The 27,726-nt window shown below is 41.2% G+C and overlaps 1 protein-coding gene across 1 annotated transcript; it reads right to left on the bottom strand.

The window, feature by feature from the left end:
• Positions 1–1,148: 1,148 nt before the first annotated feature.
• LBR (lamin B receptor) lies at positions 1,149–27,726 on the bottom strand. The gene is made up of 14 exons (XM_003275077.3): positions 27,575–27,726; positions 23,510–23,688; positions 21,668–21,868; positions 19,303–19,386; positions 18,855–19,044; positions 17,623–17,819; positions 14,910–14,964; positions 12,084–12,275; positions 10,967–11,070; positions 9,914–10,039; positions 6,281–6,449; positions 4,264–4,344; positions 4,043–4,165; positions 1,149–3,109 (listed from the first exon to the last, which is right to left on the bottom strand). The coding sequence occupies exons 2-14, from the start codon at positions 23,672–23,674 to the stop codon at positions 2,949–2,951; spliced, it is 1,848 nt and encodes a 615-aa protein (XP_003275125.1). The 5' UTR covers positions 23,675–23,688; positions 27,575–27,726; the 3' UTR covers positions 1,149–2,948.

The following is a 27,726-nucleotide window of genomic DNA, read 5'->3' as shown; positions in this document are numbered from 1 at the left end:
AGACAGGGAGTACCCTGTCACTGGAGCTTTAGGAGAAATCAGGTGACCGCTTGGCAAGAGTATTGACGTGGAAGAAAGCTCAGGTTCAGATGTGTTTTCGACTGGAGGTTTATCCAACTGTTTATTAAAAATATGGGTCCAAAACCGCTCTGGCTGTTGGAAATATCGAGATGAACAAAATAAGGCTCCTGCCCTCTAGAAGATCCCAATCTACCTGATAATGATGGCACTGATGCTTACTAGCCAACACTGACTGAGTACTATGTGCTAAGATGTTCTCACTTATTTCTGCTTTATACAAACAAGCAGCTTCCACTGAGTTGAAGTAAGATTACTTCCATTTATTCTGAGTGGCTCTTTGAAGAGTTAAATCACTCCAAAAGGGGCTGTTTACAAATTACCTACAGTTTAGATTTTTCAGAGGAAAAACCCATGTAAGCTATGACCAAGTTACACAAGTGTAAATGGAAGTGACATTGTCAAATGCGTTAGATTAACTTCTTCCAAGATTGTTGGGAAAGGACAACACTAGAACAAATGCAGTACAGGAAAATTTGCATTTATATAAGTTAAGGGGAAGAGAAGTAAAAATCATTATACAAAGCAATTCCCAGTAAAAATCTTTTTTTTTTTGAAACGGAGTCTTGCTCTGTCACCCAGGCTGGAGTGCAGTGGCGTGATCTCAGCTCACTGCAGCCTCCGCCTCCTGGGTTCATGCCATTCTCCTGCCTCAGCCTCCCGAGCCCGGCTAATTTTTTGTATTTTTAGTAGAGACGGGGTTTCACTGTGTCAGCCAGGATGGTCTCGATCTCCTGACCTCGTGATCCGCCCGCCTCGGCCTCCCAAAGTGCTGGGATTACAGGCGTGAGCCACCGCGCCCGGCCTAGTTTTAGCATTTCTGTATTTTTTCAAACAGCAAATACTAAACACATGACCATTTTCTGGGAGTTAGGATTCCCAACTAACCCCTTTGAGTTCCAACATTCTGAGAGTCTTAAAATAAATAAACAGCAGTTGGCCAGGGGTCCCAAACAGATGATCCTAGGAAAACAGGAGGCTGGGCAGGGGTAGGAATCTAAGGGCTCCTGTCTTGGTCTCAAAAATCCCAGAGTTTGAAGCAAGAAAGGGGAAAAAAAAAGGCTCCAAAGTGATCAAACTGTTGCTACATTTATTTTCAACTTAAAACTTCATTATAAAATTTGCCAAGTAAACATGTCAAAAACAAAATTAAAAACAAAGTGTAGCTGATATCCAGAAACTGCAGCACTGTATTGATAACGGGCTCTTTTCATTACCAGGGAAAGAATTTAATGTCCTTCCTTCCTCCCCAAAAGTTTCCTTGGTGCAATCCAGTACAGAAAACGCTGGAACACCACTTTCTGATGCCAGGAGAAAAGCAAAATAAAAAAACTGCTTGCACACATTAGCACTGATAAAACAATGACAATTTCACTAAAAGAATGTTTAAAGACTACAAGACGCTAGAGCAAACCAACTTCATGATTGCATTAACATAAGCTAAGTTACATACACTTCAAATGCAGCATAGAATTAACACTGCATATCTAAATGGCTCATATATAAAATGTGTAATTAAAACCCAAACATATACACTATGTTTATTACATTCCCCTACATTTAAAGTACTGAGAACAATTTAACTCTGAACACAAAAGTTTAGTGAATTTGCTACTGTTCCATTACAGGACAATTAAAAATGAGACTATATCAACTTCACTAGAATTTAATTCCTAAAGCTACCTTATGCACATCTATTGAACTAAAAGAAACGACTTTAACCCCTTAAGTTGTTTTTAAGATAGCACTCCTTTAGAGGGAGTAAAGTTTTGTAAATATAAAGGATATATAAAAAATACAGTATAAACTGCATAAGCTTAACAGTAGCAAAAACACTGAACTTTTAAAAAGTCAAAAATATATAAAAATATTAGCCTGAAATGGCAAATTTTCAAACACCGATCTGTGTAAAAATGTTTTAAATATTGATGTTACTCCAAAAATATATACTTATTCTATCTTTTTTCTATTTGCAACAGTTTATAAAGGCAAACAAACACCTGCAATTGAGGTAGCAAAGCCAAATTCACAAACTTTGGATCAAGAAAAATACCCTTCCTATGTTTTAACGGCATCTTCTATACAATAGTGAATGAATTCTAATTGTTCCAAAATTTTTAATTCACATTACTTTACAAAACTTTAAAATACTGAAAATGTTTTGTTAAAAAGACAGTCCTGACAATCATCTCACATTCAAAATACTGTACAAAAAAATCTGAAGTCACCATATATTACAAAAAACTAAGCTATGTATTTACATTTTCAAATGTAGTTTTAGAAGTTGAGGTTAAGCCAACTGCTACAAATTGTCTCCCTTAAGCAGTGTCTGCTAATAATCTCATCACTCTTCACTTTCAGCATTTAATAATAGGCCCTTCTTTTTGCTTTCAAATTATATAATTAGTAAAGGATTTAAAGAAAAACATGAAAATTCTATTCTCTTACTGAATAAAACATAAATGTACTTTAAATGGAACAGTGTTTTCATTTAAGAAAAGCCAACTGGCAAAAAAAAAAATCAAAATTTGAAAAGTAATCAGAAACCATAAACATCAATAGTATTCTTCACAGTACATTTATATTAAGACTGTCCTGTTTTCAGAGTTTTAAGGGTTGAAAATTTCACATTAAAATGCAAATTCTCACATCCTTACTGGTATTTTTCCTATGTTAACTATAATTTAATAAAAGTAAACACGGCTATATTAAAAGATCAACTACTGGGCTCTATAGTCCTGAGTTAAAAAAGAAAAAAAAAATTTACAGATCCTGTCAGTGCAACAAAAGGAAGTTTTGGATTTTTTTCCTTGTTTTTGCAAATGGCAGCTGGAATTGCAGGAGTACTTTGTAGATAAGCCAGAAGAGCATTAGTAGATGTATGGAAATATACGGTAGGGCACACGCTGACAGTACTTTTCCCAAGCCACGCCGTATTTCTTCTTACAGTGGTACTCGTCACGAGCTTCTCGGTGGACAAGCAACATGGTGAAATAAATTACGTAGAAATAAGGCAGAATGTGGTTAAAACCTGTGGTTAATAATAGTATACAGTATTAGATATTTTTATTATCACTACGATGTATTTTTTCCTGCTTTCCCTCAAATTCTCTAAAAATGAACCACAAGGTACTTCATTTTCTCTAATAATGAGGAGATTAAATCAGTCTGTAAAATCCCACTGGGAAGTGGCAGAAGGTCATATCTAAATTAGAAGCTACTCAAAGACTGATGAAACCATTCTAACAATCCATCACAATCAAAACATCTGTCCTCATAGTTAATACACATCTCTCTATTTCTCGCCCTTCTTCCCTCAGCGAAGAAGAAAAACTGCTGCCCTCCACCACAGGCCGGGCCACCAAACAGGCAGCAGGCACGGGCCAGCTCCCCGACCTCCACCAGCTCCCCTGGATCCCCCTGCTCCCCAGTTCCCCCAGCTCCCCCAGCTTCCCAAGATCCCCCTGCTCCCCCAGTTTCCCCAGCTCCCCCGGCTCCACCAGTACCTCCAGCTCCCCCTGATACCCCAGCTACCCAAGCACCTCCAGCTCCCATAGCTCCCCGTTGCCCTGCTTCCCCAGCTCCCCATGAGGCCAGACACACAAAAAGAAAAGCAGAATCTCCTTCTCTTCTTAAATACCAAAGTTTTTCCCAATCTAGGTACACTGAATCATAAATTAAGAAGCTGAATTAATTTCTATATATTCTACTTAGAAAAAAGCTATCAGGCACAGTTGAAAACTTAAAATACTGCTTTTAGGCTTAAAGTAAAACTTCAGGCTCTGTGAATTCCCAATTCCCCTCAGAAGCCAGAGGAGCTTCTACAGAGGCCAACCTCACAGTAGAAAAGGGGGACAAAAAGACTCACACCCACCTTGGCCACACTGTCCCACACAAAGGACACACACACACACATCTTTCTGGCGGCTAAAAGGTCAAAGTAGCACTCTTCTGAAATGCTTACCACATGGGAGGGACCACGCCAAGGCCATGATGAGATCACCCAAGTAATTGGGGTGGCGAACAAAGCCCCACCATCCAGAAACTAGAAGATTTTTTCCCGTTGAAGTATGAATGGTTTTTAAATCTATTTAAAATAAAAGTACATTTTTAATGATGTCAAGACAAAAAGAAAAATAAAACCTTCATGTAATATATACAATATAAACATAAATCAATACTTACGTGCAAGCTTTGGATCACTGGGATTTTTCCGGAATGCATTTTTCTGAGAATTTGCACCTCGGAAGATTACATAACCACAAACTGCAATTTTAAAATATTTTCCTATGTTAATAACTTAGTTATACTCTAATGCTTAATAGCATCTGTAATTTCTCTTAAAAATGATTTCTATGCTCTGAGGAAATTTCCAAAGCAGACTCCTAGGATCAAGAGATCCTCCTGCTTCAGCCTCCCAAAGTACTGGGATTATAGGCATGAGCCACTGCACCTGGCCTGATTCTTAAGAACAACTCAAAAACTCTAAATCCCACTATGTAAAAAGATGGTAACCCTTCCGAAATCTATCACACTACCTTAATCATCCACCTAGGAAACACGCTGAAGGCAAAACAAATATATCCATGAAAGAGATAAACTCTAAGACAGCCTATATTATAATAAAATCAATACTAGAGTTCAGTATAATCAAAATTACAAGCTATATCATCTGTTAGTTATACCTACTGGCCATGGCACAAACATTTTATTATCAAACACTAGCTTAGAATCAGCACCAGAACATCCTGCACTTTAAATACATGCTGAATCCCCCTGTAAGTCTACAAGTTCCTAATTTTATCCAAATTTCAGAATGTCAAAAATCAATTTATCACTGACATTTAACTATTATATAGTCGATCCTCAATACACTAGTAAGAGAATAACTTTACTTCCTGTTTTGGTTTGAATGTGTCCTCCAAAGTTCATGTGTTGGAAACTTAATCCTCAATGCGAGTGTTGAGAGATAGCACCTTTAAGAGATGATTAGGTCATGAGGGTTCTGCCCTCATGGACAGATTAATGTGGCTATCACAGGAGTGGGCTCAGTATCTCGAGTGGGTTTGTTATAAAAGTATGTTCAGCCCCTCTTGCTCTTCCTCACTCTCTCTTGTCCTTCCACCTTCCACCCTGGGATGCTGCAGCAGAAGGGGTCTTGCCAGATTCCAGCACCATGCTCTTTGACTTCCTGGCCTCCAGAACCATGAGCCAAATAAATTTCATGACAAATTACCCAGTCTCAGCTATTCTGTTTGAGCAACACAAAACAGACTAAGACATTCCCCATTTTTAGCTGAGCTATAAAATACACTGTCTTGAATAATAAAATGGATGACATGGACAACCAAACCACTGGTGAAACTAAATCTTAATTTTAACCAATGGTTTGAATTTCTTCTTCTACCACAGATACTAACTAGTGTAGCAAAACTATCTGTATTTGAAGTTCACTGCTAATTTTCCCTGCCCAGCCTCTAGTAGAAGTGTTTAATGAACAGTGTAAGGACAATGAAAATTCATCCTGAAGTAAAATCCATGAATGACCCTGGTGGACCGCAGCTGCAGCCAAACTGGACTTCTCAGTCTTCCCCACCCTCATCTCACACTTCCCCACCACATGCTCTTGCTGAGCTGTTCCCAGTGCTTGACTTTTCGATCTCCCCATCCCATTTTACGCTCTAAAACTCAAATCAAACACCATATCCTCCGATAAGTTCAAACTAACGCTCCATAGAAAGAAGTTCTCTCTCTCTACCTTTAACACCCGTCATCTAAGCCCCTCTTAGTGCTCACTCACACACCTCACAGCAAGGTAGGAATGTCTTATTTCTCCTGTTAGAATGTGAGCTCTATGAAGGCAAGACAAATCTTCCTACTTTATAAAATGCCTACCAGAAAAAGCAGGCACTCAAGAGAAAAGACGTATAGTTACCAAAACAAATTAAAACAACTTAAATTTATTAAATTTAAAAGCAAGATGGTTTAAAATAATCTGTTTCAAGTACTACTGAGAACCCAAGTACGAACCATCCATTCTCTTTGCAAAAGGCAGATTTTTTATTACTCATCATAAATGGCTTCAAATTGAGCTAATGCTGACCATTCAAAATGGCATGTTTCAAGTATGTAGACAGCAGAGCATAAAAGCCTCAGTACATAATATTTAATAAATTAAACTGAGACTAAAATTAATACTCACGTTTCAGAACAATAATTAGAGAAGCCATTGGCCAAGACACTTCATTTGGATGACCGACTAAGTAAAAGGCTTGGAAGCTATAAATAAAAGGAACCCACACCAAGTCTCCAAAAGCCAGCATGAATCCAAATCCATCGTGGATGATGTCCATGGTCGTCAACAACGCTTCCTATAAGGATACAGACGGGGAAAGGGAGAAGGAGCTTCTACATTTAAAGTATTCAAATAAAGTATTAGTTTACAGGCAAATGTATAAAGTGCTATGGGCGGGTCCACAACCAACATTTTTTTGTTAAAGGGGAAGAGAGATGTGGTTCCCCTGGCCTGCTAGGTCTTTCTGCCATCACATTCTCCTGTCACGCCAGCCTCTCGCTCATGCTCCCGAGATAACAGATCTCTAAAGCGTTTCCCATGCCCCCATGCCCAGGCCCTCCCCTCTGCTGGCAACCCCTCCTCCAACCTCCACATAGGCCCTACACCCTGTGCTGCCCCCCTGACCTGCTGCTCAGACCTGGGAACTTCTCAGATGTCACCACCCACCACTAAGCTGCAGTAATTGGGTTACTGTACTTGTCTAGTCACTCTCCACTACACTAAAAGCCTCTAAAAGACAGAGGCTGTGTGTTTTCACCTTTGCCACCCCAGTACCTAGCACACTGCCCGCCATGGAGAGAAGTGTTCAAGATATGTTTGCTGAAGGAATAAGATCACCAACTCTTTTTGTTTCAATTCCACATGTACCAATCTAATTTCTGTTTATAATCTGGCATTTCATGTAGATTTTCCACAGAAGAAATTAAGCTGCCTGGCAACATGGTGAACTGACAGCTTCGCTTCTCATGTAAATTAATAAAAGTGCATTACTCCCTGGTGATTTGGTTAGCACGAGCCAGATCGCCTCTGGACCAGGATACAGGCTGGCCAGACTCTAGAATACGGAGACACCACCAAGATCAACACTCTGAAGGTCTGGCCTGAGGGAATCTCTAAACTACCCGGAACCTCAATACAGACCACTGATGTAGAAATATTAGCCAGTATAAGCTCTGTTGGAGAATCAAAGTTCTAGGTTAAAGAAAAAGAGTGGTACCTCCAAATAGCATTTTTTTCCAGAAAAGAAAGCAAATAGGCCATGGAACAGAAAAACAGTGGAACACAAAGACAGATGTCACGTGGAACAGAAAAACCAATCTCACAAAATCTAGCTCCTTAGGCTTACACTCTTTAGTTACCAGAGTACTTTATTCTCTTTAAAAAAAAAAATTGACAAGTAATAACTGTACATATTTATGGGGTACACAGTGATGTTGCAATACATGTAATATATAGAAATCCCATCAGGGTAATTAGCATATCCATCATCTCAAACACATTATTTCTTTGTGTTAGGAATATTCAATATCTTTCTAGCTATTTCAAACTATGTATCACTGTTAACTATAGTCATCCTACAGTGGTACCGAATACTACAACTTAGAACTTACTCCTCCTATCGAGTGGTGGTTTTGTATCCTTTAACAAACCTCACCCCATCCTTCCCTTCCCCCTAACCTTCCCATCTTCCCATATCCTCTGTTCTACTTTATACTTCCATGACATCAACTTTTTTAGTGCCCACATGTAAGTGAGGACACGCGGCGTTTTAACTTTCTGTCCCCAAGAGTGTCTTATTCTTATCTCTCAAGGCCTGTGATCTGATTCCTGGTCCAAAAGAGGATAAAAGTGACAAATTGGTGGGAGCAGATAAAAAGAGGTGTGGTGAGTGGCAGTGAGAGGGCAAAGGGTAAACACCCAGTGCCAGGTCGGGGGAGGACCTTAGCCCCACCAGCTCCTGAGCCCCAAGGCTTTCACAGGACGGCTCAGAGGAAGGGTCATACATGTTTAAACTGGTAGTCTCAGTTTTCTTAAGGTATAGCACATTCTTGAATACAGAGGGATTTCTATCAAGTGACCTGACAAAAGTTATTAAGCTCTGCTAATTGCCCAGTGGCATGCCAGAATGCTAAAGAAACCATAAAATACAATCTTTCCTCAAGAAGTTTATTATCATCTGGCTGAGATACTGAGAACAGACAGAAAACAATTTCCTAACTCTAGTTCTCTACCCCTGGGGCTATGTTAATATTGCCTTAAGCGTTTTGCCTTAAGATGCAAAAAATTTTAACAGAAGTCAATGTTTGGCTAAATCTATAGAAAATATGAACTTCTAAGCCAATTAAAAAGTGATGACCACAACATGGCAGAAAGCTATTAATAGAAGAAACCAGAAGAAATAATCACTAATCAATGGAAACCTACTAGAAAGGAAGGTTTAAAGAAGCCTCTGAGGTGAGCAAAACTGTGAAATATCATTTGATTTGCAAACTGTAATCTATATGCTCTTTTGGCGATTCATTCTAAAACAGCAAACACAGCTACACTGGTAATAGAGCATTTACAAAACAGCTGTTTTTTAATTTCAAAAACATGTTTAATTTTGGGTCGACTTGGAATTTTTAAAGTCAATTTGTAGTGCTATCACCACCTTCACAGCTTCCCAAGCTCTGAGCCAGGGTCTGTGAAGTGGTAGGAGTGCAACAGGAACCCATAATTAGCGGATAGCACTAATCCCACCACTTGTAATTGAGGTTTACCTCAAAGTGGCCCTAATCTTCCTACATAACAAGAAGATCATCAAACACCAATATCAAACTTGCGAAGTTGTTCTGACTAAATATTCTCTGCGATTTTGCATAGAAGGCCAAAATTAAAGACCAGCCGGCAGGGGTTGGGGAGATATATAGTATTGATGACCAAATAACACAATTTTTTTAAATGTTTCAGGCTCAAAGAGAAAAGGTCTTCTCTCAAAATGTCAGCAGACTGTCCCAACAGACTGTCATTAAAACTTGTTTTGGAACATTGTGATGTACAGCTGCCAGATTTGTTTTTAATATGGAAAGAAAACTAGACTTGGAATTTGGAGATAATTACAAAGATAACAGTAAATATGATCAAAATACTTGTAAAATAAGCCTGAGGAAGACAAAATTTTTAAAAGGAATATGCTGGCTGAGACAGAGAAAACAAACAAAACATTTACCAGTCTTCAACTAGTAGAAAGACTAATCAATGTATGAAAAAAGACACGAGATGGAAACTTAGCCTTATTTCAACTGGTTTCCTCAATGCATCTTGATTTCTGATTTTACATTCATCTAATTAGAGCTAGTCTTTGTATTTTAAAACATTAACAATAAGACATCTCCCCCATTATTTAAAAACTAGGTGACTCTTGACAATCCAAGAAACACCATTCTGATTTAGTAATAATCCATCCATTTTCATGTGATACCACAATTACCACCACCCACAAAAACAAAATCAAGATCCACCAATCTTAAATATTTACAATATTACTTTTAAACACAAGAACAGCTGATAAACACCGAAGCACTCCCAAACGCCTAGAAACTTCCCACCTGTCAGCGCTCCCTCGTCAGCTTCGCATGGATGGCGTCGTCCTCCTCACAAGCAGCCTTGGAGGCAGGCCGTGCTCCCCTCACTTTGTGTGCAAGAAGCCGAGGCTCTGACAGGTCACTCACCCACTCAAAGCCATCTGACTCCAAGGCCTCGGCTCTTAAAATTAATTACCTCATTCCAGAGAGCATCCGCCACATAGAGAAGCTGGAAACTATTAACTAAAATCATGGCCAAGGATGGAACAGCGCGGTCCTGTATTTTCATTTCAGCCAAAAGCATCACCAAGTTAATAACCACCTGAAATAAAAGGGGAAAGTATATAGCCTCAAAGCACCTCCCCAGAGACCTTAGCACTACACAGGCATGAGTGAGCTTCACAGCTGAGACACCTGGCAGACGCCACCTTAACTCCTACCCGCCACCAGGAATAAGACATCTCAGCACCACGGGCCCCTGGACCCAATGCACTGAGAAGGACGCAGCTATCATTTGTGTTCCTGTCACAGTGGGTAACTTCACCCCAATCAAAGAGAACACTAGAATGACCCAAACTGAGGGACACTCTTAAAAAATAACCAACCAGTACTTTCCAAAAAGTATCAAGGTCATGAGAGACAAGGAAAGCCTAAACAACTATTAGACTAGAGAAGACTAAGAAGAAATAACAACTAAATGCATCGTGGAGTCCTGTCGAGCTTTCTGGAACAGAAAAAGGACAACAGCGGAAAAACTGGTGAACTTGACTGAGGCCTGTGGACCTGGTAACTAATGCTGTCGCTATGTTAATTTGCTGTTCTTCATCATTACACTATGGTTTCCTCCAAGGTTAACATTGTGAGAAACAGAATGAAGGGTGGAAGGGAACTCTTTGCTCTGTATCTGCAACTCCAAGCCTAAAACTAGGTAAAATTTAAAAAGGAGGAAAATGCCTTTTTTCTTACATTAATTCATCCACACTATCACTTTCCTACATAAATATAAACTGATATAATAAAAATAAAGCAAAGAAAAGTTACTTAATTTGTCATAACCTGTAACAGGCAGGGCATCTTAAACCTCTGGAAAATACTTACAAGAAAATATTTTGATAGATTTATGGAAAGCCACAATTATCCCTAAAAATATACCATCCACTGCTTATTTTTGAATGGTCTACATTTCTTTCTAGCAACTAATTAGACCTATTGAATTGAAATTTAGAAAGAAAAAAAAAAACAGACATACCCATCCAATCAATCCGGGGCGCAATTCACAAAAGTATTTGAGATCAAAAGTACCAATTCGAGGGTTTAATTCACGGCCAATGAAGAAATCATAGACAGCATTTCCTGAGAAAGGAAAAGTGTTTAACCAAACAGTGTCCCAAACCCAGTCAGGAGGCTTTAAAACGGCCCTGCTGCCCACTACCCAGGCTCACAATTCAACTGCCTGCCAGAGCCTGAGCAAAGCTCTGGTGAGAGGCAGACAGGACGGCACAGATGAGGAGAGCCAGGAGATGCCTGCCCAACTCAAAGGGCAGTTGCTACAGCCTTTGGGGGAGCCGGGGGCCCAGATACCCCAGGTTTCTTTAAAAAGTTAACCAAAATCATGGGGGCCCCCCAAAGGACTTTACATTCCATTTTTTTAGATAGGCGACTTTTTTTTATATTTAAATACTTTAGGTCAGCATCAACCAATTTGTAACCTCTCGTTTCTTTTGTTTTTTGTTTGTTTTGTTTTGAGATGGAGCCTCGCGCTGTGGCCCAGGCTGGAGTGCAGTGGCACAGTCTTGGCTCACTGCAACCTCTGCCTCCCACGCCCAAGCGATTCTCTTGCCTCAGCCTCCCAAGTAGCTGGGATTGTAGGTGTGCGCCACCAAGCCCAGCTGATTTTTGTATTTTTAGTAGAGATGGGGTTTCACCATATTGGCCAGGCTGGTCTCAAGCTCCTGACCTCAGGTTATCTGCCCGCCTTGGCCTCCCAAAGTGCTGAGATTACAGGCGTGAGCCACCTCGCCCGGCCAGTAACCTCTGTTGTTTTTTGTTTTTTTAAAGAGTGTTTACTATTTTGGACAAAGAAATAATATTTGTCATAAGTCAAAATGCCTGTAAGTTTACTAAACGTCTTACTGTCATCAAGCAACTGCAAAAAAAAGAAATGAATAAGAAAGTATGAAGGAAAAGCAAAAACATTTCCTTCCTTTAAATTCGTATCTCTTTAACTTTTTTCTTCATCTTTTCATTTTTTCTTACTTCATTTCCCAAAAAAGAAGTTAGAAAAAAAGCAATCTACTCAAATCTGGAAATGGCTGCTGGAGGGCTCTGGGACGCATTCATCCAACACGCGATTCATCACTGCTCACCAGAGCTGGCAGGCGACAGGTCATTCCAGGGCGCTTTCAAAGAGTGCATGTAGAGATACACACTCAAGACCACACAAAAAACAGTGGCCGCAAGTGCAAACTGAAGAAAATGACTGTACACATAATGCAACTCTACGCCCTGGAAGAGAGATGTTCCGATGACTGCAGATGTCAGGATAAAAGCATAGAATCCTTTAAAAAAAAAAAAAAGGAAGGGGAAAATTAATGTTAACCCAAGGCTCACATGAAACTTATGCCACTATGAAACAATGCAATGTTCATTTTTAAAGTCTTAATTTCATTATTCAGACTAAATACACACAAATATGCAAATAAGCAATGTCCTGACGTATAATTTTCAATATACATACCATTATCTCTTGTAGAACTTTCCAAATAGTTTAACATATTGATTCTTTTTCAGTTCAAATGGTCATTATTTGCTTTTAATTAAAGGAAAACAGACAAGAAGTGCAACCTGAAAATTCCCACAATCCAAACTCTCAGGCACAAAGTCAAATGGCTAATTATTAACAGAGCTGAGCCAAACACACATTTTAAAGTCAAATGCCATTACCTAAGGGGAGGGTATTATGCACCCACCAGGGGTCAAGCACCGAGCTAGGTTGGTAGTTACAAAATTATAAATATTTATACTTAACCAAGTTGTCAATAATGGTTTCAAAAGATTCTAGTAAAACTCTATTATCCAGAACAGAGATCTTAACACACCACCCGCAGAAAGATGCCACAACACAAATGCCCGAGGCCAGGCAGGGGACTGCGAGTACCTGGGGTGGTAGGGACAGCAGGTGGGGACATTCAAGTGCAATGCCAAGTTAAAAAGCACCCGCCCTGTGAGGCTCCACAGAACTCTCGTTCCGGGCTAGTCCTGCTGCCACACAGAAAGGCTCACTGGAAGATCCAATTTTTTCTTTTGGCTAAAGAAATAGTTTTGCTTTCAAGGGAGCTGAGTGCCTCAAAGAGCTGTGCTCCTAAAAAGTCATCAAATCACATTTGGATAAATGGTCAAAAGCAAAAAAGAGGTAGCTGTTATTTATATGAGAATTCTAAAACCAAACCTTTTGTAAAGTAAAATAGTTGTCTCAAATTATCTGAATCCACATTTTCCACAAATACTCCAAATAATAACTTCTAATTTTAAATTCTGACTTTTAAAAATATTCATTTACCTTTCATAAAATGTACATTTTAAAAAAGAATGGTTAGATAAAGCAGTCTTTTGCTCTCAAGCCTATGTGGATTAAAAATAATCATCCAAAATGTCTTAGGAACCTCCTTAGTTAATAATCGTAAAATCTCGAAAAGAAATCTCAATACTTGAACCAGATTAATTAGACGAGGAAATTTTTAAAAAGGATCAAGCAACTTGGCCAGCCACTCCCCCAGTGGCTCCAAGAGCTCCATGTCCAAGTACTGTGCTCAGTCTCTGAATGTACCACACCCCTCAGAGGGAAGTGAAAATATAACACAAGACTACTTAGAAAAGAATCGGTGCCTACAGAGAAACACACAAAACACTGAAATATCAAAGGACCTGGCAGCAAAGTCAACAACCCACCTTGCCCCAGACTCACCTTCCCTGGTGTGGCAAGTGAACCACCAGAGGGAGGGAGGGTGCCAAAGGTTCTAAAACTTGCTCCATCAGCAAAGAATTTGGTAAAAGCAACAAAAAGTCTGACAATACCAACGACAAGTATTAAGCACCCACCAGCGGTCAGACGCTGGAGCTAGGGGAGACGCCTTATCACATGACTGGCAATAAAAGGCAGAAGGTGTCTAAACTATCTTTGGCTTCCCCTTTAGAACCCAGCAGAGTGATTGCAGACAGAGTAGATGCTGGGTAAGTCTCTAAACAAAGTATCCAAAGTTAGAAAATGAAGAATTGAAAAGATAAAAAGTTCAACCATTAAAATATATAATGTAATTCTCAAGAAAAGGAAAACACTCTACTCCATCTCGTCAAATGGAAAGTCATTCAAGGAAGACTACAAAATAGATCTGTACTTTGCCAAAGTCTTCAAATGGCAAAGCTGGACTGATGCACTCAGCACATGCCCTTATAGTGCCGGACCCAGAGGGAGCAAGGTCTACCCATTTATTGAGCTGCCCAGCAAGCTCACAACTCATCCATCCAGCACTCACATATGAATGAGTACCCACTACATGCCCATTTTCCTGGCACCAAGGGTGTCACAGTGAACACAGCCAAGTCCTAGCCCATGAAGCCACATTCTAGTGGAGAGACCCTAATGAAGAGACAAATATACTGATGTGTGGAGGCACAAATGTCAGACAGAAAAATAAAACAGAGCAGGGGAGAGAAAGGAACCTGAAGGCTTCTCTCAGCAGAGACGAGATAGAGGTGAAGATGCAGGTGTCAGACATTTGGGGGTAAGATCTCCAGGCAAAGGCCCAGGAAGAGTGTGTGACGAATATTCAAGGGACAGGCCAGAGGACATGAGCAAGGACAAGAGCAGCTCATGCAGCATGAGTGACCTGGATGCCCACATCCGTGTAACACCTCAGGTGATAAAATCCTAGACAAGCGCAATGATTTCTAACAGTGACGAACACTATTAAGAAAATAAAACTGGAGAGTGGACAAGAGTGACTAAGAGGCTATGTTACTTTACATGGCATAATTTATACAAGTTGGCTACAGGTATAAACAGTTGCCCTTCCGACTACTAAAAGATAATTTACCACTTACTACTCTGGTCTAACCAGCTTTAACAAAGAGTTTGACACTTAGAAGTTTAAGCTATCAAATCATCAATTTGAGTCTTAAAAAAAGAAAATCACCATTTAATCTATACTTGAGTCTTCTTCCATCAATAAGAGGCGTTCCTTCTACAACCTTAAAAGAAAAAAAATTTACAAATTTACAAAGCACATCACCATCATATATACATATATACACACACACATATATATATTCTAACATCACTTAATTTTCAACACGCCCAAGAAGGAAGATACCTTGTAATAGGGAAATTTAGTAATATGTTTCAAAAACCCTAGTGGCAAGCCCTTTAATGATGCAATTCAACCTTCAGGAATTTATCTTAAATACCAATTCAGTAATGACTTCCTAGTGTAGGATCAAGCAACTGCAACAGCCACGCTCCCTGCAACACTCCTGTGTACCCCCTCAAGACTAAATGTGCTTAAATACCTTTATATCTAGCGGATCCCTAGCTCAAACATCTGCCAATGGCTGCCCACTGCTTACAAAGTAACAGTACGATTTCATTGTCTTCCATTTGTGGGGTCCTTTTCAATTGGGCTCTACCCTGTTTATCCACTCTACTATGACCCAAGTGCTATTTGATGACACATACTCATATGCTTACTTGCTCTGCTATATATTATATATACATTGCCCATCCAGTTATTTAACCATTTCATGTGATTCTTTTATCTGCAATAAGAGACTGTGAGAAACCAGGTGTGGTGACTCATGCCTGTAATCCCAGCACTTTGAGGTCAAGGTGGGAGGATCACTTGAGTCCAGGAGTTGGAGACCAGCCTGGGCAACATGGTGAAATCCCCTCTCTACAAAAATACAAAATACAAAAATTAGCCAAGCCTGGTGGCATGCACCTGTGGTCCCAGCTACTCGGGAGGCTGAGGTGGGAAGATGACTTCGGCCCAGGAGGAGGAGGTTGCAGATTGTGCCACTGCACTCCAGCCTGGGCGACAGAGCAAGACCCTGTCTCGACAAAAAAAAAAAAAAAAAAAAAAAAAAGGAGAGAGAGAGAGAGAGACTGTGAGCACACATCATGCATCAGAACCACCTCCTCTCTTCATTCGGCATCACCCACAGCATTCAGCACAGAGATACCCACAGGTGTGGTACCCAACTAAACTGGCTGAGTAAAAAGTCCACTTGCCCAATGCAGCCACATTTTACCCCACAAAATAACTATTCAGAAGTGTAGCAATTCATTTCAAACTGTAAAATATAAATATAGTATCATTTGCTCTGGGCTAAACTACTTTATCCTATCATTAGCTACAGATTTCATTAGCTAGCATTCCTCCTCTCCCAGGAGAAATGTAAAAGCTGTTTGAGATCACAGGATTAGTAAAATCCCACATGCTAATTTCAGATGATCCTTATCTATTAAAGGAGTCTAGTAAATGCTGTGTTGGGCTTTAATCTGTGCATATATAGATCCAAATACACAGTCAGCCCTCTGTATCCATTGGATCCACATCCATGGATTCAACCAACCAGATCCAAAATATTTCAGAAAAAATTGCATCTGCTCTGAATATGTACAGACTTCTTTTTCTTGCCATTATTCCCTAATACAGTATACTAACTATTTACATGGCACTTATGTTGTATTAGGTATTATAAGTAACCTGAAGGTAACAAAGTATACAAGGAGGATGTACACAGGTTATATGCAAATACTACACTATTTCTTATCGGGGACTTGAGCATCCTCAGATTTTGGTATGTACAGGAGGTCCTGGAACCACTCCTCAAGGATATCAAGGGATGACTGTATAATATTAATATATATTTTAAAATATATGCTTTTAGTCACTTTAGTCTATGAGTATATACATATATGACTTTAAACACCAAAACTGCTTTCCTTGATACTCTGAAATCACCTTACCCTAAATGAATCTGAATTTAACTGTAGAACCTTACCGTAAAAATGACTGAAGGTCTTTATCACAAAAATCCTTGCTAGAGCCACTAAAGTTATGGTCTCACTCCACAGTATTAAGCCTGCAGCTCTACACTCCTGTCACTGGCATTCACCAGTAAAACTGATCCTGTGGTTTACAGACAGTTGGCAAACTTGCAAAGCCCTAAGAATAAGATCTTTAAATTATTTATTACTTAAGGAATCTCATGTTTCTTTAAATATATCCAAGCAAAGGATTCTACTGAAAGAAGAAAAAACTACACCTAGCGATGGAGAGACCAACTTTAAAGATATCGCAGGAATCTTAAAACAACATAAAATGTTCTTGACAACAAGCTTCTGAAAGAGATGAAAATTAGAAACTTTTCATACTTTTTTTAAAGTAAAAGATGTAGACTAAAGTCCATCGAGCCCAGTAGCCTATCAATTAATCATTTAAAATGCTGCATCTGAAATGACACAGACTAAGAGTGAATTTTTTTTCCACAGCAACCTCCACTAAGAGTCGGCTACTTTGCAAAATAGCCTATTCTTTTCTATTTGGTTTGAAAAGTTACACAAGAAATCTCAATCAGATTTTTTTTTTAGTTCCTCTTAATAAGCAAGTGTTATATAAACAATACAAGAGAAATGGCTTCATGAACTAAGTTTTGGGAGTTATGACCAACAACAGCCTCTAACCTTTAAACTACCGTAAGGCTGGGCAGCATGGCACAGGCCTGTGGTCCCAGCGACTCAGGAGGCTGCGGCAAGAGAATCACTTGAGCCCAGAAGCTGGAGACCCGCCTGGGCAATATAGTGAGACCTCATCTTATTAAAACAAAACAGAATTACCATAAACGTACCTTTCCAATTGGCAGTAGGTAGAACAGGACTTGAATCAAAAACCACAGGAGGTAGACCCCAAATACTCTGGTTTCCCATAACTCATACAAAGCTGGCAAAGGCGGAGGGAAATTCAGAAGACTAGGATCTTTCTGTTTACACATCAACAGCAACAGGAAGAGGAACACAGGCAGGCCAAACATGATGAGAAACACACCTGCAAACAATTCATGAACATTCGAGGCTCAAATTTCAATCTGGTTTATTTATTTAAGAATCATGTTAGATTTTTTAAGATCAGAACTCATATCTGGCTAGCTGGCTGAAACCAATTTCTAATGTACCATCAAAAACTCCCATCTCTACCTGTCACCTCTGGTGGCCTGGCAACCATGGGCATCAAAGTAGTAAAATAAATAAACAAATAAATAAATAATAAAAAAAAAAAAAGAAAGAGGTCCAACACTTGAATAGCTACACCCACCTCAGAAACCAAGCTCTAAAACATTTGACCTCCAACCACTAAGGAGCAAACGTGTTGAAACTCCAGCAAACTGAAGATCAGAACATCTAAAAATTATCAGCCTAATCTTAACAAAAAACTTTATATTCCTCAGTTTCTAACAATTAAAATAGTGTCACGTTCATGTAATGTGTGCAGATTTTAAGTGATGCTGGACAGCATCTGTAACAGACCAGCTAGCCAAAGGTTGTAACAAAATACAAAGCAATTAAGCCATGCAGGATTTTGAGCCATTTAGACAGGAAGTTTTTTCTTTCACTAGCTCATAAAATGTCATCAGTTCCACCCACTTAATAACTCCAAAACTGCACACTTCAGATCTTTCACCCTCACAATCAACCTGCCTAGCAGGTAGGGCAGCCTCCGGGATCCCATTTTATGCAGGCGGCTGAGGCCTGCTGCTAGGCCCTGCCGCCTCAGGTCTGATTCAAACTCCCAGATCAACCTTCCTTTATCACTTCTTTGTACTTCTGTGCTCAAAACCTCTGAACAGACAGTTTTAAACACAGCTACAATGGCATTCTTTCTACTCCATAATCCCCCAAAATGCTCCCACCTCAGGCCTTTGCACCCACTGTTCCTTCTCTGGAAGGCTCTTCCACAGGTTCCCACCAGGCTCATTACCTTGCCTGCCTCAGATGTCTTCAGAGAGGCCTTTCCAGTTCACCTTGTGGCAACCACCCCTAGCCCACCCCACCTGCCCTCTCTGGGCCCAGCTCTGAGGCCTACCAGGTACTCCTCCAAACTCCAAGTCCTTTGCCCGGATGGGGGTCACTTCAAAGGTTCTCACTGCCAGTTCTTTTGCAACGAATTTTTCTTCCTTAGAATCTATTTCTTTTAATTTGACTTCTTCTCTTCTTGGACGAAGGCTATACTGTGTAGCTATGTAACTGCTTTCTTGTGACAAACTGAATTTTTCCTAAATGAAAAATTTAAAAATTAAATATCTGCAGTGAACAACTACCACTAATGCTACTGCATTAACTATTTTAGCATCTCGATACAGCTGTACACTAAGAATAAATTTGTGAAATTATATTCAGTCTTAAGGACAGAATTTTAGAACAGGTTATAAAATATTACAATTTTCAGTGTGCTTCTCAAGGGAGAGTCACTTTTAACCAAAAAAAAAAAAAAGAAAAAAAACCAACCAAGATGAAAGTGAACACTTTCCCACCTGTGTATTTTTATGAGGTACGTCATTTCTCTCAATGTGCTCAGGCTCCCCATTATATCTGCTGATGCTATTTCCAAATGGCTTCTAAATTGAAGAATATAAACATTTAATCAAAAGAACTGTAACTTATTAAAAAGAAACATGATGGTAAAAACTTACTATTTTGGAATCAAGCAATAAAACAGATTTTTCACAGCCTTAATTCTGAAGAATTTAACCCTCATTTTGTTAAAAATGAAAAGGAATAAAACTGACTAGAATTTCCCAGTCTCTGAAATATTGGATAGATTTCTACATAAAATCTTTCATCTGGCCAGGCACGGTGGCTCACATCTGTAATCCCAGCACTTTGGGAGGCCAAGGCAGGTGGATCACCTGAGGTCAGGAGTTCAAGACCAGCCTGGCCAACATGGTGAAACCCTGTCTCTACTAAAAATACAAAAAATTTAGCCACGCGTGGTAGCGGGCGACTGTAATTCCAGCTACTTGGGAGGCTGAGGCAGGAAAATCTCTTGAACCCAGAGATGGAGGTTGCATTGAGCCAAGACCACGCCATTGCACTCCAGCCTGGGCAACAAGAATGAAACTCCGCCTCAAAAAAAACAAAAAAAAACTTTCATCTTTCCTGTAATTAGACTGAATGTTATAATTTCATTGATAGACTTTAGGGGTATTTACTATGAAAGGCAGAGAAAGTAAAAATTGGTAAATTAGTTCATTAACTGGATAAAAAACAAAAGAAAAGACATTCAAAAAGACATTCACTGCTCCAAAATAGCCAATAATGGAAAATTAAGAAATAGTGGATATTTAGGCAATACACAGTAGGCCCAAGGCTCTACTAGTAAGAAGCAAAGCTTCTGTGGTTCTTGTGACACCAGGACTAAGATTACACTGTAAAAATATAGCAGTCTCTAAATATTAAAAATGAAAGGCTAACAAACTATCACACAGCATCTGTTCCTGGAGTCCCTGCGTGGTAAAGAGAGCCACTAATAGTTACAATGTTCAAATCCAAAATGTAAGTTAGAACAGTAAGTTGAAAATGGTTGACAGCCACATTCTCAAAAAAAAAAAAAAAAAAATTATAATACTCAGAATGAGAAACTGGGCATTCATACACTGATACTACTATAAACTTTCTTGATGTAATCTGGCAATATGTATTAAAAGCCTCAAATGTGCACCATACAGCTGACCTAGCAGTTCCACTTGTAAGAATCCATCCTAAGGAAATAATCAGATGTTATATAAAAATACTTGTTTGTCAGAGTGAAAATATGGAAGGAAAAACACTAAATGTCTATCACTGAGGGAGCTGACTTTAACAATTAAGTTACAGCTATACAATTTACCATATATCTATACCATAAAATACAACAAAAACGATGTAGAAAAATACACTCTGAAAGGTTATCGCAATATTTTAAAATCTCTTAAAAGCTGACTACAGAGCAGTACGTATATAATCCAGTTTTTAAAGTTTATTAAAAGTCTGTTGCCAGGCGCGGTGGCTCATGCCTGTAATCCCAGCACTTTGGGAGGCCGAGGCGAGTGGATCACAAGGTCAGGAGATCGAGACCATCCTGGCTAACACGGTGAAACCCCGTCTCTACTAAAAATACAAAAAATTAGCCACGCATGGCGGCAGGCGCCTGTAGTCCCAGCTACTCCGGAGGCTGAGGAAGGAGAATGGCGTGAACCCAGGAGGCGGAGCTTGCAGTGAGCTAAGATTGCGCCACAGCACTCCAGCCTGGGCGACAGAGCGAGACTCTGTCTCAAAGTCTGTGTGCATTCTATCCAGAAAAGAGGTTAACATTAAGTGAACAGAAGATTACTTTTATTCCTTTTACTTAACATACTTTATCTTTGGTCTACTATCTAAAATACTCTTTGTACAAGATCAACAGGCTCCATGCACCGTTATTTCAAAGCTTACATCTTGAAAGTAATTTCACTAAAATCATCATATTTGAATAGGTAAAGTGATCAAGTATAATGATGCTAAGAGTAAGAATGTTTCTGTAATACAGGTTTGTCTTACCAATTCATACATGATATGAACTCTCATACACTGTAAAAACCTTACTCAGTTCAATCTACAAGCTACATCTATTTCAAATTTGAACACTGCTTTTTTAAAAACTAAAATATTAAATAGCATTTCTGGTAACTGAAGGACATTCTTTTCCATTGATATTTAAAACTTTCTATTCCAAACATTTGTTTTTTATGAAAACTTCCAAAGTCATCACCTTAGATTTGATGTTTCACTGACATTTTAATATTATTAACTGCAAGTAACTTGAGTAAATATATACACAAAGGGGAAGACAAAAGGCTGTATAAGGATAAACACAAGTACCAGAATCAGCGGAGTCAATTTAACTTCCACTTCCCTCCTTGCTTCCTTAATGTCGGCCTGGTGGGAAGCAGAAGCAGATCGGCGGGCACTTTTAGGTGGTCGACCAGGGGATCGGGAGCGTGACCTTGATCGACTCCCTCGGCGTCTGGAAGGGGAACTGGAAGTTGAGCCACCTTTCCTTTGCCTAAAGGAAGTTAAAGGCTAGAAAGGGGGAAGAAGGCAAAGAGCTTTACCACAAATCATAACACATACAGACAGACCCAAACTAGAAGAGGATAACAAAGGCAGGAACTGCTACCATTAACTCTAAAATCATCACGGGAAATCTTAGGATCTGAGAATGGATCAGATGAAGCCAACAGAAAACGCTTTCATAATGATCCATCTTTCATGAGACAAATGCAGCCTTCCCATTCCTGTTCTTTGAAGGTATTTCCATGAAATGAATGTATCTAAACCAATTAGCTGTACTTATTTCCAACACCATATGCAAGAAGGGTAATAATTAACGTGGATTAAAACTGAGACAATAGGACAAAATAAATTAGCACACAAACCAAAAAAAAAAAAAAAACAGTACCACTGTTTCACTCTGAACAAAACACATAAGCAGATCTTGAAAATAAAACATGAGCTTGGATGACTGGGAACTGTTTCACCGTGTCCCCACCTACTCTGAATCTCCTTACGTTGCTTCTAGGCATGTAGACAAATTATGCCCCAGGCTAAGTCCCTCACCCCAATTTTTGTGTGGCCTTCCTACTAAGAATGGCTTTTACATTCTTAAATGATTACAAACAAAATCAAAAAAATAGTGTTTCCTGAAGTGTGAAAATTATCCAAAATTCAAACTTCACTGTCCATAAAGTTGTATTGGAACACTGCCATGCCTGCTCCCTTCCATACCGCCTGGAGCCGCTCCCATAAAGTCTAAAATATTTACTATCTGTCGCTTTATTCCTGGCCTAGAGCACTCAAAGTGTCATCCTCAGCCGTGGGTCCTAGAAATGATCGTTACTAATCTGTGCAAGTACCAAAATTGAGAAATAGGTGTATGGAAATGTTTCTAGCATTTTGACAAAGTAATCTCATACCCATCGAATCTGATAGTAAAACTGTGAGTCGTTTATTTTGTATGTCTTTATTTTTCTAGTAACTCATTTTTATGGCATTTTATATAAATGTTTGTATACTACGGATCAGATATCTTAATACCCAGGCCCTCACCAGACAGGTTGAAAAGCCCTGGGCTAGACTCGAATCTAATTAATGTCACTCTCCTGATTAAACCCTTGGTGTTCGAGATGAAGCCCAAACCCTTGGGCATGGAATACAAAAGCCCCTCCAGCCTGGCTCCTGCTTAGCCCTCCGCTACCACCTCCCACTTCCGGCACTTGGCTGACTGTGTCCCCCAGACCCCCAACTTTGGCATACTGCCCTCTCTGCAGAAGCAGCCCCATCAACTGCTGTTTTTCCTGTTTGTTCTCAGCACTTGGCTAGGTGTCACTGCCTCTGAAAGCCTCCCCTGAAGCCCAGGGCTCTTCTCTACCCTTGATACACTCAACACTACCCACAGCAAACTCCAGACACCGAACGTAGTAAACACAGGGGACCAACAGATGCAAATGGCTGTCTTTCCCAGTAAGTGTGAGCTTCTTGGGAACAAGGCACTATGCCTCATTCATACATTCCCAGAGCCAAAAACAGTATGTGACCCAAAGCAAGAGCTCAATCCTCTGCCTTCAAACCGAGCTGAACTGACTATCCTGAGCTTAGAAACCATACTTAGAGTTATTTCCCACTTACTGTAAACACACTCTGATAAACCAAAGGAGCTCTTACCTTAATATCATTCTCTTTCAATTCAAGCTCTGTTCCATCTTTATACTTTACAGTGTAAAGCTGGGAGGTGCTGTCGTGGCTCAGAATTTCTACTTCATAATAAAGTGAACTCCCAGGCCATCGACCTCTTACCACTTCACCATCGGCAAATTTCCTACTTGGCATTTTCTATAATTAACCTGAATAGTTTTAAAGAAAAAAATTTGAGTTGATACATACACAATTTATGTATTTGTCTTTTTCCACAGGCTGATCACTAAAATACAACTTTCCAGAATTGACTGGTCAGGATTTTAGGGCCAGAATGGCTACATTCAATCTCATTTGGAATCATTTTAGAGGATGATTTAGCCACTGCGGTATCTATGTAAGTGACACTAAAGATTAATTATAACAATGTATATAGGCGCCATAAGTTTACACTATGTAAAATGTTACCCACCTACCGTGATCATAGTTCTTGCTAATCAGAAAATGAGGCACAATCTCACAAAGGACACATTTTCTCATTTGTAAATTTGCATATCAACTTACAATGGCTTTAAAAATGTATTTAATTGCATTTTTAACAAATTGCCTTTATTAAAAACAGCAAACTATAAACCAGACTGGGAAAATCAAGGATGTACAATTAACATGACCATAACCCAACAACAGGAAGAAAAATAATTCCAAGTCTGTAATGAATAAATTTGGGGGTTATTTAGCTTTCAACTCTTACAGCTAAAGTACAAATGCATACCAAGTAACTCTGCCAACCACCCACCTAAGCCAGGGTGGTTGCCTTCATCCAAGCTCACCTCTCTCAAGCCTACAGCAGACATCGACCCCCAATTATAACATTCTTTTCCTCTGATTCAAAACATGGCCCACAAAGCCCCACAATACTCCAAGAATCCACAAGCAATCTGCAAGAACGGCCACTTACATGAGGCCTGTCTGCCACCCTTTTTGAAATATCAGTTGATAGCTGGGTACTTCCAGCTGCCAGACAGTAATGCCGCTCCATCGGCTGACCAGCGGAATCACATTTCCACACAACAAAACCAGGGCTACCGACCTTCCCCAGTACCACATGAACTAGCTGGGGCCACGTCCAAGGGGCAGCCAGTAGGACAGATATGAGCTGTCCCCCAAATCACCTTCATTTCACCAACTAAGCACTTCTTGATGTATTGTCCAAGCATATCAACGTACATTCCTCACTGGCTCCTGTTAAGAGCTGATGATACAATAAAAGCAACATTTAGGAACCTTTGAAGACTCTGGAATTAAGGAGAAAGTTGAATTACCTACCCCAAGGGAGTAGTGGGAGGGTGGCAGGGAGGCAGGGTGAGGGAGGCCTTTCTTAACCACCACTTTTTTTCACTGTTAATCGTCTGAGAAAAAACTTAACAAGCTCTACTAGTTTACAGAGATGGCAGCTAGGTTGGTAGATGAAAGAAAACACAAGTACTTATCTGGTGATTAGAGGATGTCAGTCAATTAACACATTAGGTAAGAGAGCCAGCTTTCTTCCCTACACCTACCTGAGATTGGCATCACTGGGGTAATGAATGGGTTTGGGCTTGGAGTAGTGGGGAGGAGCCCACAAGTTTTCGGGATGAAGTCAGGCCTGGCTGAGTCACCTGAGGGGCGCTTAGGGAGCAGGGGGGCAGTGAACACCTCTGCATGAGGAAGGGCATAAAAACGGAAGGTGACAACATCCAGCTTTGCCTATTTCAACATTTAGCTCAGAGCCTCCAAGTACAAAGAAAGAGGAAGGAAATGTACCCTCCTTCTCTCTTCTCTTGAGCCCCCTCCTCCTCCCTAGGCCCCCAAAATCAAACCACTCTTACTAGTACTAGCTCTCCTGCACTGGTCAGCCAGAGTTAAAAGAAGGCAATTATGTCTTCCTACAGGAAGATGCTCAAGTTGCAAAAAACTATAAACTTTTGAAATACAAGCCCTTCAGGACGCAGGGGCTACTTGAGGTTTTAAAAGACCCTTGAACAGTTTCTGCGTGTTCTTAAAAACTTATTTACTGGCATCTTTCCATTGCACTTGCACACCACATACACAGTATCTGTGTAATATAAACGCAGGCCAGTGCCAAAAAGATTCTTATCAATTATTCGGGGTTAAACAAGTTAACGCATATGGTGGATACCTGTTAGGTCTCTAAAGCTTACTTTTTAAAAGAAGAATTAAGATTTGCTTGAAAAACAAACAAAATGAACCGGCATTCTTCTTAGAAGACCATTATCTTATACACAAATGTTCCAAAAGTTGAAGCCAGCAACATGATGTGCACCCCCACTTTACACAAGATCCACACACAATTGTCAAACGTGAGGATACAGTGCAATCACATCCTAATACACTCCCCCACAGGAGTGAAATAGCCAGGATGGCACACAAAAGCCCCACATTTGTTCATGTCACTATGCACTCACCTACAGGAGTCAAGATACACACGGGCTTTTCTTACAAGAGATGTTTTAGGCAAGTGTGTTTGTAAAGAAAAATTTTGTTCACTGCACACAATGGCCTCATTCGCCATAAACAGGAAAAACACGGAGACCCTCAGGCTTTTCTCTATTAAGCCAGATGCCCGCTAACTTCACAGTCAACTGAAACTGCAACCCTCAAACATTCCAGCTCCGGTATGTTACTGTTTATGAACACAACAATTCTCTGCTCATTAGCATTACAGGGGTCTCCAGCCATCTTTCCTTCACTTCTCCAAATTCGTCTAAATGTGGCATAGAGCACGACGCTCGAATGAAGTTCGACAGCTTCCTTTTCACACCTGAGCCCCGGTAGCCCTACTAGGCAAAATGCAAACAGGAACCCCGGGCCTTGCTCCGCGCCCTTCGCTTCATGAAGCAACAGAAAGGCCACCTTCCTGGCTGTAAACGCAGAAGCGCCTTCTTCCCCCATAAACATCCTTGGGCAGCTCATCATTCCCCTCCTGCTCGTTCTTCTCCCTCTTCCCAGGCAGCCTGAGAAACAAAACTTAAGCTGGACTTGTTGCCTAGTCTAAATTAGGATCCCTCTGCTGTTCTCCGTAGCTCCACCTTCTCCTACACAGCGTTTACTACAATGCGTAACTACAGATCTACACGTGTTTACGTGCAAGGTCCCCGGAGGCCTGTTCACCCTGGCACTGCCCAGGCGCCGCGCCTCGCGCTGCAGGTGTCCACGCGCAGATCACGGTATCTACCGCGCCCTCGTGCGAACACCCGACCGGGCCCCGTAATCACTCGCGGAAAGCGCCTTCAACAAAGCCCTCCGCAAGCAAGTGCTTACTAAGTGCCCCTTGAGGCTACTGGCAGTGCGAGGCTGGTTGTCATTAGAACATTTTTCTGAACCCTCAAAAAGGTGAAAAAGCACAGGACCGTGCTTTAGCAGGAACACGCACACCCGCCTAAATACCCGATTTTTGAGACTGTCCGGGCGAAGGAATTCAACGCATCGGAGCGGGCAGCCCTACAGTGTGCCCGGAGAATCACCAAACCGCGACGACCACGACCCTCAAAGCCAGTGACAAGCAGCGCGAATCTAAGCCCACCTCGGCCGCAGCCCCTTCCCCGTCCCGCCAGGTCGCCGCGCCCTGTCCGCCTCCTACTGCAGGACCGCGGGGCCGTCTGCTCATCTGTCAGACGGGCGCTCCGAGGGGCCGGGAGCCAGGCTGCGGCGGGGCAGGACAAAGGCGCCCACGAACCCTCCCTGCCGCCGCCGCGCCACAGCCGCTCCACAGCCGCGCCACAGCCGCGCCGCCAACATGGAGGGAAACGTCCGCAGTTTAAAACCCCCAGCTCCATTTCCGCAGCGGGCCCGGCTCGGGCGAGCTCCAGCCTCGCCCGCCGCCGCCCCGACCACCCGACTGGGCCAGGAGAGGCGAGGGGGCGAGGAGGGGAGCAGACGAGGAGGCGAGGAGAGGAGGGGAAGGCCGCCGCGCCAGGCCCTGCGCCCAGGGACCCCGGCCCGGCCGCTGCGCCGGCCTCCGGCCTCCTCCCTCAGCGGCCCCTCGAAGAACGCGCCGCAGGGAGCTGGGAGCAGGGCGGGGGTGGAAGTGCTCACCTGCGCCAGGCTCCGGCGGTGACACGGACGGCTCCCGGAGAACAGTCGCACAGCAACGCGGCGGCAGTTCCGCGCGCGCGACGCTACCCGGCCGCGCTCTCGCGCCCCGCAAGCCGGGCGCGCGCCTCCCCTGCCCCGCCTCGCGGCGCTTC

Source organism: Nomascus leucogenys, chromosome 5 (assembly GCF_006542625.1).
Source record: "Nomascus leucogenys isolate Asia chromosome 5, Asia_NLE_v1, whole genome shotgun sequence".
Classification (NCBI taxonomy): domain Eukaryota; kingdom Metazoa; phylum Chordata; class Mammalia; order Primates; family Hylobatidae; genus Nomascus; species Nomascus leucogenys.
This window is presented reverse-complemented; position numbering and strand designations above follow the sequence as displayed.